The sequence below is a fragment of the Delphinus delphis genome, chromosome 2 (assembly GCF_949987515.2).
Source record: "Delphinus delphis chromosome 2, mDelDel1.2, whole genome shotgun sequence".
Taxonomy (NCBI): domain Eukaryota; kingdom Metazoa; phylum Chordata; class Mammalia; order Artiodactyla; family Delphinidae; genus Delphinus; species Delphinus delphis.
Genome location: NC_082684.1, coordinates 50,248,147 through 50,264,148, shown reverse-complemented (window position 1 = coordinate 50,264,148; position 16,002 = coordinate 50,248,147). Strand labels below are relative to the sequence as shown.

The 16,002-nt window shown below is 33.9% G+C and overlaps 1 protein-coding gene across 3 annotated transcripts in view; it reads right to left on the bottom strand.

Annotated features, from left to right (window-relative positions):
• The window catches only part of MAP4K5 (mitogen-activated protein kinase kinase kinase kinase 5), a 138,045-nt gene that overhangs the window by 59,143 nt on the left and 62,900 nt on the right, over positions 1–16,002 (bottom strand). For all 3 annotated transcript variants that reach the window (XM_060004580.1, XM_060004579.1, XM_060004581.1), the window contains exons 7-13: positions 13,818–13,865; positions 13,358–13,400; positions 12,508–12,580; positions 8,893–9,024; positions 6,688–6,750; positions 4,375–4,456; positions 3,097–3,213 (exon numbers count right to left, since the gene is read on the bottom strand). In XM_060004580.1, coding sequence (XP_059860563.1) covers positions 3,097–3,213; positions 4,375–4,456; positions 6,688–6,750; positions 8,893–9,024; positions 12,508–12,580; positions 13,358–13,400; positions 13,818–13,865 — 558 coding nt within the window. The remainder of the gene's footprint in view (positions 1–3,096; positions 3,214–4,374; positions 4,457–6,687; positions 6,751–8,892; positions 9,025–12,507; positions 12,581–13,357; positions 13,401–13,817; positions 13,866–16,002) is intronic.

Sequence of the window (16,002 nt, the reverse complement as noted above, 5' to 3'; positions counted from 1 at the left end):
TTCATTGCAGCACATGCATTCTTTCGTTGCAGCACTCAGGCTTCTACCTAGTTGTGGCGCCCAGGCTCTAGAGCACATAGGTTCTCTAATTGTGACACACGGACTCTAAAGTGCACAGGTTCAGCAGTTGTGGCATGCGGGCTTAGTTGCCTTGCAGCATGTGGGATCTTAGTTCCCCGACCAGGGATGGAACCCATGTCTCCCACATTGGAAGGTGGATTCTTAATCACTGGACCACCAGGGAAGTCCCTAAATTATCCCTTTAAAGTAATCAAACACCAACACCTAAATCCAAAGATTTCTTTAATGTAACTTCTAGGCAGTATTCTTGTTGAAACTTTCCTACTGTCTTTTAATGTTCTTTATTAATCCTTTGCCATTCCTCTTTGGGTACCAGATTTTTTAATTTTGGGGAGGAATTTCCCCCAAAAGCTGTCCTAGGCCTTCTTCTCATTCTACATGCTTCCCTTGGATGATCACATTTACTCTTTAAGGTATCAACTACAACCATTATATCTAATAACTCTCAAATTTATATCTCTAGTCCAAACTTTTCTCCCCAAGCTATAACCACATATCTAACTCCTAATAAGACTTCTCCATTTGGAAATCTGGTGCAACATTAAAATCACCATATACAAAACTGAACTCACCTTTCTTCCCAAATCTGATCTTTAGTATTTCTATCTCAACAAGTGGCACTTTTATATCCACCCAGCTGTTCAAGTCAAAATCTGGGAGCAACCCTTTTATCATGCCCCTCCCTCATTTCTACATCCAATCACCAACTCTCTCATATAATTCTTTAATTAGTTCACTTTTTCCATCTTTTCCCTACCATCCTATTACAAAACATCAGTATCTATATCCTGGATAACTTCAACAGTCTCTTAAGAGGACTTTAGGAATGAAAACACCACTCTGAAGTCAGAGATCTTTAAAGAAAAAAAATGCACATCTGATTACATCACTCCCTTACCCTTTAATGGTTTCTACTGCCCTTAAAGCCCCCATTTTTTTTCATTTGAAATGTCTAGCTTTGTGACCTAATCTCCCACCAAATTCCTTCCTTGTTTTCTGCTCTAACAGACTTACTTTTCTTTAATTCCTCAAGTATACCACACTCTCTCTTATCACTAGGGCTTTCAAACATGCTATTCTTCCTTTTGCTCAGAACACTTCTGACTGGTCTTTTCTTTTAATTACTATTTATCCTTCAGGCTTTCATCTTACTTATTGTTTCTACAGTGAGTCCTTTCCTGTCCCTAAAATATGCCTGCATAGCACCCTGTCTTTCCCTTTTTGTAACAGTTATCACACTTGTAAATTATTTGTTGGTATTTCTAAGTTTCCTTTGAGACCATTCTGTAAGTTCTTTGAAGATTGGGATCATGTCAATCTCACCCATTATTGTGTCTCCAACTGCCTGGAACAAGGTTTTGCATTTCAAGGACTAAAAATTATGGTGATATCATTAAACAGAAATAGAGAATTCCAAATGTAAGAGTGGATTTAGGAAGCCTGGCAAAATTGTGTGGGGAATGAAAGAGGAGTTTGGTTATTTACATGACCAGTGAAACACTAATTGAGGAATCAAGTAATATCTAATGCTTCATTTAAACTAAAACAATTTGAACAATTTTGAGTTTTTAAGAGATTAAAATCTTATTATTACAAGTCTGCAAATGATGGTTTAAGTAAAAAGAAATCTATGTATGGCTGGTTTATTTAATATTTTCAATTAAAGTTCACTTAACATTCAATAAAATATTCACTGGGTACCTTACGACATGACAAGACTATGTTATATACTAGACAATGATTAGTTTGTAAAGACTGTTTAATGACAATTTCTATTAAGTATATATATAGAAATGATGGTATATTAACTAAGAGTAGGTTCTAAAGTCAGTTTGCCTGGATCCAAATCCTGGTTCCACTAGTTGCTAGGCATATGATCTCGGGCAAATGAAATTACTTCTATTCTTTCTCCTTCATTTCTTATTTGTAAAATGGGGATAGTAATAGTACATATTGCCAAGGACCATTTTGAGTATTAGATGAGTTAACATGGAAATTATTTAGCCTAACACTTGGTACATGAAGACTACCCAATGAATGTTAATAGTTATCATGATACTTATACGATATAATTTGAAACTTAAGTACCTGAAGTAGAAAATTTCCTTCAATAAATAATAACACATAAAGTTTAGTCCTATAGTCTTACCAGAAGAAGACAGAGGTATAAAGGGATATAAAGGCATAAAGAGAAATGAAGAGACAGAAATAAAAAGGAATCATAAAAGAGAGAAAGAGATACCAGTGAAAAAATACATTTATGCTATATATAGAGAGGCATAAACAGGTATCCAAAAATGGGCAGGAAGTCCCTCATTCCTGATTTACAAGTCGTGTTGTTAAATATATTCAAAATAATTCTACATATTTTCAGAGAAGACAAGCATAGTTATGAATAGCTCTATATGTAATTACATAAGAAATAATAGTTTTGAATAAGTATTAGAAAATATAGCTTTTTCTATGGGAACCTCAGCTTAATTTAAAAAATGATTTGTATTCTGTTAATGATCTGTGTAACAGAGAAACTAAAAAAAAATGACCACATGGATTTCTAAGGAGTCTCTTTTGTGAAAAATAATATGTACATGTGCTCTGGCTAAACTTGTGTTCTCCTAGTGCAAAGCAATGCTCCTAAAACCTGTATTGTCTTGGAAAAGATCAAACTCTCACTACAGAAGCTGAGGTCTAGGGAGGAAACACTTGTGGATTTTGGGAGGAAAAAGGCACAGATGTGATTCTAATTGTAGATACCTCTTAATAACTTTAAGCAAACCAACTAAGAAAACAAAATGTTATAATGCTAAGAAGAACAGTAATCCTAGTTCCTTCCCAAAACTAGGATTAAGAAAAGTATCAATTGGTAATTATGAGCAGGACAAGTGTAGTTTACACTGCTAATTAATCTTTGTTACTAAATCTATTTCAACTAACTTAAAAGAGTGAATTAAAAAACAAAGTCTAAGGCTACATTAAACATGTGTTTTCAAATATTAGACTGCAAGCATTCCTTACCTCAAAGTCATCATCATCTCCTTCGGTGTAATGTGCATGGTTGTCTGGATTATTCACTTTGTCCAACAGTTCAACTGCTAGGGCCCTAGAGAGACCTGGCTGTCCTACAAATGTATGCTAAGTAAAAACAAAACAAAACAAAACTTCATGAGTATGCTTTTATATCTATGGCTCATAGAAATTGCTATTTGTTCTTTTCCATTCAGTAACTATCAGAGACAAGCATATGGAAGCCTACTAATGCAAATAAACTAGAGAATGTATTAGTAAAAATATTAATCAGAGAATTCATAATTATATATTATAAAGCTAAAGAACCATTGTGAGGTAAATTTATAACATGAATAATTTCTCTATTTAAAGTTAACCAATCCATGTTAGGTTGTCAAATTACAACCTTGGCTATAACAATGACATTTTTAATGCATGTCATTATAATAATATGCAAATGAATACTGAGGTACAGTCCATATCACAATAAGAAAAAAGCATCTATATTTGCATATATTTAATTCAATAAAATTATGTTAATGTAGTAAGATACATAATTAAATTTTATAATATTTAAATAAAGTTTTCTTAGATTGTTATAATCATCAACTTTTTCTAATATAAAAGTATTTTATAAAGACATGCCCACATAAGGGCATTCTATAAATTTACATAAGAAGCCAAGAAAAGCAATTAATTTTATGTATTTATTTTTTAAACATCTTTATTAGAGTAAATTGTTTTACAATGGTGTGTTAGATTCTGCTGTACAACAAAGTGATTCTGCTATACATATACATATATTCCCATATCTCCTCCCTCTTGCATCTCCCTCCCACCCTCCCTATCCCACCCCTCTACGTGGACACAAAGCACCGAGCTGATCTCCCCGTGCTATGTGGTTAAAGCAATTAATTTTAGATGAAAGCAACATTTTTAAGAGTTTTCTCCAAGGCAGGGGTTGGCAAACTACCGTCCATGGGCAAAATTTGGTGCACTGCCTCCTTCTGTAAATAAAGTTTTATTGGGTGTTAAAGCCATACCTTTCATGTATACTGTCTATGGATGCTTTTGTGCTACCACGGCAAACTGAGGAGATGCAGCAGAGACTGTATAGCCCACAAAGCCTAAAATATATACTATTTGGCTCATTACAGAATGTTTGCTGACCCCTGCTGTAAGAGATCACTAACATTTTTATATTAAAAATCTAAATACTATTGTTCCAGTGATATGTCTAATTACTGCATGACTACAGAAAATACTCCTATAAATTCAATGACTTACAGTCAGAAGTCTTTCAGCGGTTGGTCTTTTTTTGGGGTTTTTGGTTAGTGCTATTTTGACAAAATTATGGAATGTTGATGACCTTCAAATAAAAAGAGACATGTACAAAAATATTTCACTAATATTAGTTCTTTGGTGTTACTAAATAAAATTAACTTACAAGCAGTTAGAAAGACTGAAACACATGATTTTTTTCCTTTGGCCTCTTAGCTCTATATAAGCCAAAAAACTAAACCCAAAGCACAGTATATTCCTTGGAGAATATACCAGCTTCATCTCTTAAGTAAAATGCAATAAGTTAACAGAACACTGATATATAATCTCTAAAACATACACTAAAAACTAGAAATGGGTAGGTGTGTCATCTCTAAGGTTTATAACCTTGTGTTCTAGGTACGACTTAGGAGTCAAAATGACCTTTTCTCATTGCCTAATTTATACAGTATGTAAATGTTTTGTTATATCCAAATTGTTGGGTGGCATGAGGTAGGGTGAGTAATGTGAGAGACTGTTTAAACCCTTAAAAAGTCACTGAATTTCTCAGGAACATGGTCAAAGAAGAGGGAGCGATCTTTGTAAACAGATGAGTTTTCCTGCTACCTGTATTGATGAAATGGGGAAAGGAAGAAGATACAAATTAAAGGAATCTGGGAATTCCCTGGCGGTCCAGTGGTTAGGACTTGGCACTTTCACTGCCGTGGGCCTGGGTTTGATCCCTGGTCGGGAAACAAAGATCCCGCAAGCTGAGCGGCCAAAAAATTAATTAATTAATTAAGGAAATCATATTTTGATTATGAACTAAAGGCAAAGAGAGGTACTGCTGAGATTCCACTGGAGGAGGGACTGGGCAAGAACCAAAGAGAATAACCTTAATCATTACCAATGACAGCAACGACACAGCAGTTCTCTTCAGAGAAATCAAATCACTACATCACGTTTGGTAGCTTGTGGCACACATATCACGGAGTGAGAAGGCACCTGAGATTGGCAAAGGTACTCCAATGGTAATGACTGTTCTGGAACCTGACTACGAACGCAGCTGTTTTAGCTAACAGTCATTCATTCCTGAATGAATATTCAGTCATTCCTGCCACAAAGTCCTCCAGTTCCAGTTGTTTAGGAACTTAGGCTAATAACGAATAGGAAGAAACCCACGTCAATACAAAGGAATACAGCTAGCAGAAGAATATAAACTCCTTTACTTCTACAGTGTGATCTGCCTTTCATTCCTGGCATTATCCCCAGAATGGCCTGGCTCCTAAATAATACTATGTACATACAGACAGGCTAATAATCATAAAAAAGTGGTTTAGAACTTGTACTGGGGACAGGCCTCTTAGAATCGGTAATAAGATATGGACTGTCTCCCCAGAAAAAATGAATACACATAAAGAATTCTGGGGGCTCATGTATTTCCCAAGATCTCCCAAGAGATCCATGTAATCTAGATGAAGAATTACTGAATTTAAGAATTTGGAAACTTTTATTTCCACAGTTTCTTTTATTAAATGTATGGAAAGACATTACCAGAAAAACAATTTTCAGTTTTTCCCATTTAATTGAAGACGTCTTTTACGGACTATAATAGGCAAACTGCTTTACTTTGTACGAGAAACAAAAGATTAGGATGCAAATAAGTAATAACCTTTTGAATGTTAGGGAAAGAAGTAGAGAAAAGCCAGTAGGGATTGATCTTAAATGTCACTGTATCTGGGAAACCTTCTATTACTTCTCATGGAAGTCAACATGTAATTAATGGGAGTAAAGGAATACAGGGCAAAATATGAATCTCCAAAATCTTAATATATTCATTTCAAATCACTTCCTCACCACACCTCCTATTCAAGCTGCCAAAAACTAATAAAATGCTCAGAGTTTTATGAGAGAAGTACATTATAAAGGAACACTGACCAGAAAATAAACCTAGATCCTTGCAATAGCTCTGCAAGTAAATTAGATATGTAACTTCAGGGAAACTGTTTAATGCCTCTGGGTTTCAGTTTCACCACTTTTAAAATAAGGGAGGGCTTCCCTGGTGGTGCAGTGGTTGAGAGTCCGCCTGCCAATGCAGGGGACAAGGCTTCATGCCCTGGTCTGGGAAGATCCCACATGCTGCGGAGGGGCTGGGCCCGTGAGCCATGGCTGCTGAGCCTGTGCGTCCAGAGCCTGTGCTCCGCAGCGGGAGGGGCCGCAACAGTGGGAGGCCCGCGTACCGCAAAAATAAATAAATAAAATAAAATAAAATAAGGGAATTGAACCTTTGTCCCTTTCAGCCATAAAATGCTATAAATCTATATATATTCTATAACTCACCATTTTGTTTTGTCCTTTAGTTTCGGAGGCTGAAAATTACTTTTTGACATTAAGAAGAGGGCCCTGGAATAAAAATTTCAGTTAAAGAGCAATACAAAACACTTTAATTATTACATTTAATAATCAGAATCATATTCTATAATGAACTTATGCAAGATTACTACATATGTAGGTACTCATGATAACTGGTATAGAATATGGAAATTAATATTTTATATTTTGGATACCCTATGAAAAATTGCTCCTGGTTACAGAAAGGATCTTTAAGTTTCCAACAAGCTCTTATTCACATGGCGAAGCACCAAATGTTTGAGAAGGTTTTTATTACCATACCATTACATATATAACTAGTGTTATATCTTAAGCACAAGTCTATATAATTGTGTATCATTCTGTAACACACAGAGATGATATGCTACTCTAACATTAGGTTGTATGTTTAACCAAAGATTAGCCTCTACAATTATTTTGGGTGAATAGGCAAATTATACCCACTTCCTAGTCTGTCCCCTTTTGGACAATAATTTTCCACATTCTCTTGTTAGGAATGATACAGAAATCAACCTACAAGAGGACTTTCCTTCTCGATGAACTTACCTTTGACCAATTTTTTTAATGGACTATGGGGCTAGACGGATGGAGGATTTAAGAAGGAAGTTTTATTTCAGTATTTCCTACAAAACCCCATATTTCCAAGTAAACGCCTTAGCCTTTTTTTTTAAATACCAAAGATATTTTCTCTTTTTAAAAATTAAATGATTCATATATAAAGGAAAACCTTAAAAGAAAAAATGTCTGATTCCTCCCACCTTAAGACATTATTTAAAATGTTCTGCTTTTCTTTTCAGTCTTTATCTAAATATTAACCAATTACTAACTTATTATAATTATAATAGGCAATATTCTGTTCTGCTTTTTTCACTAATAATCAATTTTCCATGTTGCTTTGGTTTATATATATATTAGCTGCCCTTAACTGCTAAATAATTTGCTTAACAATTCACCAACGAATGGACATTTAGATTTTTCCCTAACTGAATAATCCCTAACTGAATAATTCTTAGCTTTTTCTTTTCTTGAATTATTTCCTAAGTATAACTTTCCCAATAGTGGAATCAGTGCAACATTTTTACTGCCCATAACAAATAACATCTAAATTATTTTCCTAAAGGCCTGTACTTAACAGCATTTCAGCTAAAAGCAGATATCGTTTAACTTATATATCTTTAGGTACTTGTGAGGTTAAATCGTTTTCCATGTTTCTTTAGTATCTGGTACTTGCTCATAAACAATTTATCTTTTGCTCTTAAGAGTCTTTGAATGAGTTATCTACGTAATATATAGTAACCTGCTGTCTAACATATGTTAGGAGAATACTGTATTTTGTTGATTTTCTTTTTAACTTTATACTATTTACATTAAAAGTTTAAATTTTAGCCCAATTTATTTTTTCCTTCAAAATACTAAAAACCCCTTTGGGCTTCCCTGGTGGCGCAGTGGTTGAGAGTCCGCCTGCCGATGCAGGGGACGCGGGTTCGTGCCCCGGTCCGGGAAGATCCCACATGATGCGGGGCGGCTGGGCCCGTGAGCCATGGCCGCTGAGCCTGCGCGTCCGGAGCCTGTGCTCCGCAACGGGAGAGGCCACAACAGTGAGAGGCCCGTGTACCGCAAAAAAAAAAAAAAAAAAACTAGGCTGAAAATATTAAAAACCCCTTCACAGTCTCTCAAATATTTTTTTCTGAGATAATATACTCTAAAATATAAATGATTATACTAAGCATCTACCTGCTCCTTATCCCTAGACAAAGTAAAAAGAAACAAAATCAAATGAGAATAGAAAAAAACCTCATTTGCATTCTATCATCTGTTTATAGATCCACTTAGGACAAAAAAGCCCATTTTTAATTAATAGACGAATAAACAAAGACTTAAAAAGACTTTTTTAATGATAACTGCTGTACCTAGTATGATTTTTAAAGGAAATTTGTTTTACGCTTCAGACAGTATAGATGATTCACTCTATGTTGTCTTAGAAGTAGCAATACAAGAGTGATCAGGTTTTAGATGAGATTATCCCTAAGTCCCTCAGAACACTTTCACTATTTCAACATACTTTAAAATGAGCTTGGAATACCCAAGTTATGAGTATTTCACTCTCCCTGAAGCCCTTACTAGTAACTGCATAATTGTAAATACTGAGAACACCTCATGGGATGAAGATCAAACATAGGTGGCTGAAGTTCTCCAAGTTCAATTGCTGTTATTCCTACTGCCCAGATATCACAGAGTTGGTTGTAGCCACCATTCTTTTCTACTGCTGCAACTTCTGGGGCCATCCTAGAAGGAATCAATTAATATAACATTTTTATTTTTAAAAAATGATATGAAATCTGTTCTTTGTTATATTCACTAGACTTCTTGGAGGGAAAGAGGCTGAGAGGCATTTACTAGGAAAGAAGAAACTTTACTAGAAAAGACTTAATATAAGACCACATATATACACAGACACACACACTCTTTTAAAACTTATTATTTAAAAATCTTGAACCTTCTCTGAATACTGTTGCTCTGAGGAAAAACTGTGTTGTCTTACTTTAGTTTCTGTCTTGTGAATCTTGTTTTATAACATGGGAAAAGAAAAAGAACACCTAAATCTCTGTGAAGGTCAGAGAAAAGCTCCCAAAGGAGGAGAGATTTATAGAATGAATTAGCAGGGAGCTAAGGGGACATTTTAGTCAGAGGAAACAAGTACAAATGCAGGGGGACAGGAGAGCACGGAACACCTGGAAAGGTGATAGGACAGTGCTGGAAAGGTGATAGGAAAGGTGATAGGACAGTGCTACTCAATATATGATCTACACACAGGTATAGGGCCATAAACAGCTTGTTATCAGTCTGTGATAAGTGCAGAAACTGAGAGCAGGTATTCTCATCCAGATAAATGATCAATTTTTTAGTAGTTTATTTTATAAATGTATTAGTCTGTGATGGACAGAAAATGAAAAAAAATAAAACAAGGTCATTCATCACAGTTTGAGAGGGTCTAGAACGTATTTGGAAAATAAACCTCAGAGACAGAGGCTAGATAATGAATGATTATATAAGGAAGTTTAGACTTTACTGTAAAAAATGAAAGATTTAATTATGATATAAAACTTATGGCAACATGAAGGATAGTGTGAGAAGAGGTGAAACCAGGTAGATGAAACCAGGTAGAGGTGAAATCAGGTAGATGAGTTAGAAGACTATCTGAAAAACACAAGGGAAAAATAAAGGACTTTTCAAAGGCAGTGGCAGGGGGCATAGAATGAAAGGGGCTGACTGAAGAGATTGATTTGAGTATAAAATGCTTGTGGATACTGAAGTAGTGCTATTATCAAACAACTGTTGAGTATATATAAGACTGAAGGTCAACTGAGTAGCTGAATTCGAGTTACCTATTTGGGAGTCAATGGTGTATAATGATGGCATCTGAAGTTATAAAAGCATAGGTGATATTGCTCAGGGGAAATACTCGTTTATTTTTTGAATGTTTATTAATTTTTAAATTATTTTTTATTTATGTTGAATATCAACAAGGTAGAAGTTGTTTTTATGTGCACTTAGGTTACACAAACTTATATAACACAATGTCTCTCAACTTAAGTGCGGTTAAGGATATAAAACACCTATACCAAAAATGCTACATGCAAGTACTACATACATAATAATGGGTACAGGATTAAAGAGAAGAAAATGATCACCATGGAACAAGATGATTACAGAGTAAGGAAGTTGAGCTGGAATCCAGAGAAAACATACAGATTTCATCTCCTGTGCCCACTAGAATCAGTGGTGGCTAACTGAGCGCCAAATTGACCAGGACTGTTGTCAACAGTCATGCACTGACCATTCATCTTTTACAACATGATTTTTAATATCAGCAACTTATCCCATTGACTTGAATGACTGTACATAATTTCCTTATAATTCCTGTTACATATGCATACTTTCTCTCAATTTTTCATTATTAAAGAAATGTGATAAAGCTTTTCATATATCAATTCATGGCTCTCTGATAAATTACAACAAGCAGAATTGAGACTAAAGAACATAAACATTGCTTAAGGTTTTTGAAAAACATTACTGCCAAATTATCCTTCAAAACTGTTCTACTAACTTCCACTTTCACTGTCAAATATTTATTGATAGTCATAGGTATTATCCATGATTCCAAATATTTTTTAATTTGATAGAAAAGAATATCATTGTTTATTTAATGTACAGTTTGGGTCATCACTGGGGGAAACAATTTTCATATTTTATGAGATCTCATATATTTTTTTGAGATCTCATATATTTTAATAACTGCTTCTAATTAGCAGAAACATTCTTTTTACTGAATTGTTAAGAACTTACATATTAACGATATTAAAACCTAATTTGTCATATTTTCTTTCTTGATTTGTTACTTGCCTTTTACTTTTGTTTAAGCTGGTAGACATATAGAAGCCTTAAATTTTCATGTAGTTAAATCTATCAAACAAATCTAGCAATGTTTTATACTTTTATGCCAAGAAAGGCTTACTCAACCCTTGAAGCAGTCAGTCACTGATAGTTCTTTTGGTTTCATCTTTATATTTAACTATTTCCATACACAACTTTTGAAACTCGAAGTGAGGATTTTTATTGTATAACTTGTGGATTTTATTTTTAAAGAAAAAGTATTAGCAATGTGAGTTTTAAAACTTTATATAGGGCTTCCCTGATGGTGCAGTGGTTAAGAGTCTGCCTGCCAATGCAGGGGACACGGGTGCGAGCCCTGGTCCGGGAAGATCCCACATGCCGCAAAGCAACTGAGTGTATGCGCCACAACTACTGAGCCTGTGCTCTAGAGCCCACGAGCCACAACTACTGAGCCTGCATGCTACAACTACTGAAGCATGTGTGCCTAGAGCCTGTGCTCCGCAACAAGAGAAGCCACAGCAATGAGAAGCCCACGCACTGCAATGAGTAGCCCCCACTCACCACAACTAGAGAAAGCCCACACACAGCAAAAAAGACCCAACACAGCCCCCCCAAAAAACAAAAAACCTTTATATAAAAATTTGCTAATGAGATAAAAAGACTGAACACATCAAATCTAGTATAAATATCATCCCTGATCAATAACTCTTTGAGGTTCCATCTACAATTTATTTTGGCGTTAGGTATGAAGTATGGAGCTACTCTAAAATTCTTTCCAAATAATAAATTTTCCAAGCACTGTATATTAAAGAATCCAATCTTTCACATAAACTTTAAATGTCACTTTTTATAATACTCAGTATTTTACACATTAAGGTTTATTACTAGGCTTTTTATTATATTTCAATTATCTAACTTCATTAATGAAAGCAGTGTTTTAGAAAGATTATTTTGTTAGTAATTGGTAGGATGCATTAGAAGTAGGGTGGCTGGTGAGGACTAATGGTAGTGTAGGATGCATGAGTTTTAACAAGAAAGTGAAGTCCTAGATTAAAATACAAGCAATACCAAAGAAAGGGTAATAAAATGACAAAAGATTGTAATACAATTTTCTTTTGAAAATCTCCTACCTATGAGTCCTCTCAACACAGCATCTGAGGGACAGTAGGAATTATTAGCACTTTAACACAGGGAAAGCTGGACAATGGAAATGTGTATCAAAATTCCCTAACCCAATCAGACCTATGATAGTGTCAAGGAGCACGCAAGTGTCCAGACTCCAGTCAAGCACGAATTTTATTACTAAGCAACAATGCTGATCACTAACCTTGAAGAAATAAAAATGCACAAAATTCAATTATAATAATATCTTACCAATAAGGGGTGCCAATGAAAGATTTTCTCTTGGCAATGGTAGCTGTTATTTTTGCAGCCACACCAAAGTCAGCTGGTGGGGAAAAAAACAAAACAGAAAATTTTGGTTTTCAATAAAACCACCACCATTTCTATATTTTACACTCAGGGATGCCATTATTAATAATTCAGATAGTAATACTAAAGAAATGTATATATATTGAATACCTAAATCTCTTCTTGCTTAGTTCAAAACATAATCATTGAAAGAAAATAACTTATTGGTACTTTATTAGAATGAAAACATACTTTATTAAGAACACAGATAATAAAAAAATTTCCATTACAAGTACCTTGAGTTAAGTCGGAAAAAAAAAATCCACCTGGATTGCTTTTATTCTAACACAACCAGGTTAGAATTTTGGTGCTATTTTTAAAAGTTCCTTTTTCTATGTATAAACTTCTTTTATTGCTGTTAAACATGGTTATAAAAAACTAAAGACTCACATAGTTCATTTTTGTCATTTAACACATTAGGGGATTTTGCTCTTATTCTTATTTACTATTAATTTTGATGACTGAATAATGTTCCATAAGTTGATTTATCACAGTTTAAAAGTTTTTCTACTGCTAGACCTATGTTTCCATTTTTTCCCTATTATAAATAATGTTATGATTAATACTTTAGCAAATATGGATTTTTTATCTTTAGGATTAACTTCCTTAAACTGAATAAAGTAAAATTACTGGGTCAAAAGATGAACATTATTGTGGCTCTTCATGTGAATATTAAATTTGTATAATGTTATTCTCATTTAAAATTATACTAAAATTTTTTGAAAAAAAATTTTAGGAATTTGAAATAACATACCTAATTTTACATCACCATGATCTGTCAATAAAATATTTGCACCCTAAAACACAAATACAAATACCATTAAATTAGCATCATAAAATTCCTTTCAATAAAATTATCAATTTAAACATATTGAATTTATTTTTTATTATTATTCTTTTATTGAAGTGTAGTTGATTTGCAGTGTTGTGCTAATCCCTGCTGTACAGCAGAGTGACTCAGTTATACATATAGAGACATTCTTTCTTTTAATATTCTTTTCCATTATGGCTTATCTTAGGATATTGAATATAGTTCCCTGTGCTATACAGTAGAACTTTGTTTATCCATCCTATATACAATAGTTTGCACCTGCTAATCCCAAACTCTCAGTCCTCCCCTCCCCCACCCCCCTCCCCCTAGGCAACCACAGCTCTGTTCTCTATGCCTTTGAGTCTTAAACATATTGAGTTTAAATTGAGTTAAATAAACTTACCTTGATATCTCTATGCATTTTGCCTTTAGTATGCAAATAGGCAAGACCCTGAAGTTTAAAATAAAAATGTATGCATTAGCAAAACTACAAACTTCACATCTAAATTTCTACTTAAAGATCTTATTGAATAAGAAAAACTAGAATGTCCTTTATTCGAGGGGAAAAAACCTAGATGTGTTTCTTCTTATTAATGAATGTTTACTGTATTTTAAGACTTCTGAATTCATTTTCTGATAAAAATCAGAAATATTTTACTATAACACCCATCACCACAATCAAGATAATTAACATATTCATCACTCCCAAAAGTTCCTCCCACACATAAACACTGATATACTTTGTTGCTATAAATACTTCCAAAATTTTCTAGAGTTTTATGTAAATGGAATCATACAGTATATTCTTTTTATCTGGCTTCTTTCATTCACAATAATTAATCTGACATTCCCTGTTAATGTGTTATCAATATTTCACTCTTTTTTATTACTGAGTAGCATTCCACTGCACAGATATTACAGAATTTGTTTATTTATTCACCTGTTGATAGACATTTGGGTTGCTGGGTTGTTTCCAGCTTTTGGCTATTATATATAAACCTGCTTTGAAGATTTATGTCAAGTATTTGTATGATTTTTCCCTCTTGGGTAAATACCTAGGAGTATAATGGCTGGATCAGATGGTGGTACAAGTTTAAACTTTTAGGCAACTGCCAAACTGTCTTCCAAAGCAGCTGTACTGTTTTACACTGAACCTAGCAGTGTACGAGAGTTCCAGTTAATCCACATTCTCACCAACCTTCCAAAGGTCAGTCTTTTTAATTTTAGCCATTCTAACTGGTGTGTAGTAGTATCTCACTGTAGTTTTAATTCACACTTTTCTAATAACTAATGATATTGAGCATCTTTTCCATGTCCTTATTTGCCATCTATACAGCTTCTTTGATGAAGCATCTGTTTAAATCTTTTGTCCATTTGTTTATTTGGTGGTTGTTTTCCTATTATTGAGTTTTGAGAGTTCTTTATATACTCTGGATACAAGTCCTTAATCAGATTTATACTTTGCAAATATCTTCCTCTGGCCTGTAGCTTGTCTTTTTATTCTCTTAACAGTGTGTCTTGAAAAGCAGAAGTTTTAAATTTTGACCAAGTCAAATTTGCCAAGTTTTTCTTTTATGGATCATGCTTTTTATGTTATGTCCGAAAAGGCTTTTATTAACTCAAGATTGCAAAATTTTCTATGTTTTCTTCTAGAAGTTCTAGTTTGAGGTTTTACATTTAGATCTAAGTGATTAGTATTGAGTTAATTTTTACACATGGTATGAAACATGGTTCAAAGCTCATGTGTCTGTATATGGTTCAAAGTTAACGTGTCTGAAGTTATAATAATAAGTTCAATTATTCCAGAACCATTTAATGAAAAACCTATCCTTTCTCCTTTGTCAAAAATCAGTAGCCATATATGCATGGAATTACTTCTGGTCTTTCTATTCTGTTCCACTGAACTACTTATCTACCCTTATGCCAATGCTTACTACTACGCTTTGTTAGTGTAGTTTTATAAGTCTTGAAATTGCTCCTGTTGGCCCTCAAATTTTTTTGTTCTTTTTCACAATTGTTGACTATTCCAGTTCCTTTGGGTTTCTGTAGGAATTTTAGAATCAGCTTGTCAATTTCTAGAAGGAAAAAAAAAAAGCTTCCTTTGATTTTGACTGGAACTGCATTGAATCTATACGTCAATTTGGGGAGAACTGATATCTTTACTGAACTTTCTGATCCATGAATATAGGAATACTACAGATAGCAAAGCTCTCAGTTTACTTAGGTCTTCTTTAATTTCTCTAAGCAGTTTTATAGTTTTTAGTATATAGTTATTTATGCATCTTTGTCATATATATCCCTAAGAATGTCATATTTTTGTTATTATAAATTGTACTTTTTATTTTAATTTCTGATTGTTGCTAGTGTATGGAAATCCAATTGATTTTGTATATTGATCTTGAATCTTGCAAACTTCCTAGTCTCACTCACTAGTTTTAGTAGATACTTTGTAGATTCTATTCCATTTTCTACGAAGATGGTTATGTGATCTGTGAATAAAGACAGTTTTAATTCTTACTTTCTAGTCTAGATGCCTTTTATTTCATTGCTTTTGCTTTTTGTCCTGGCTAAACCTCCTAGTACTATGT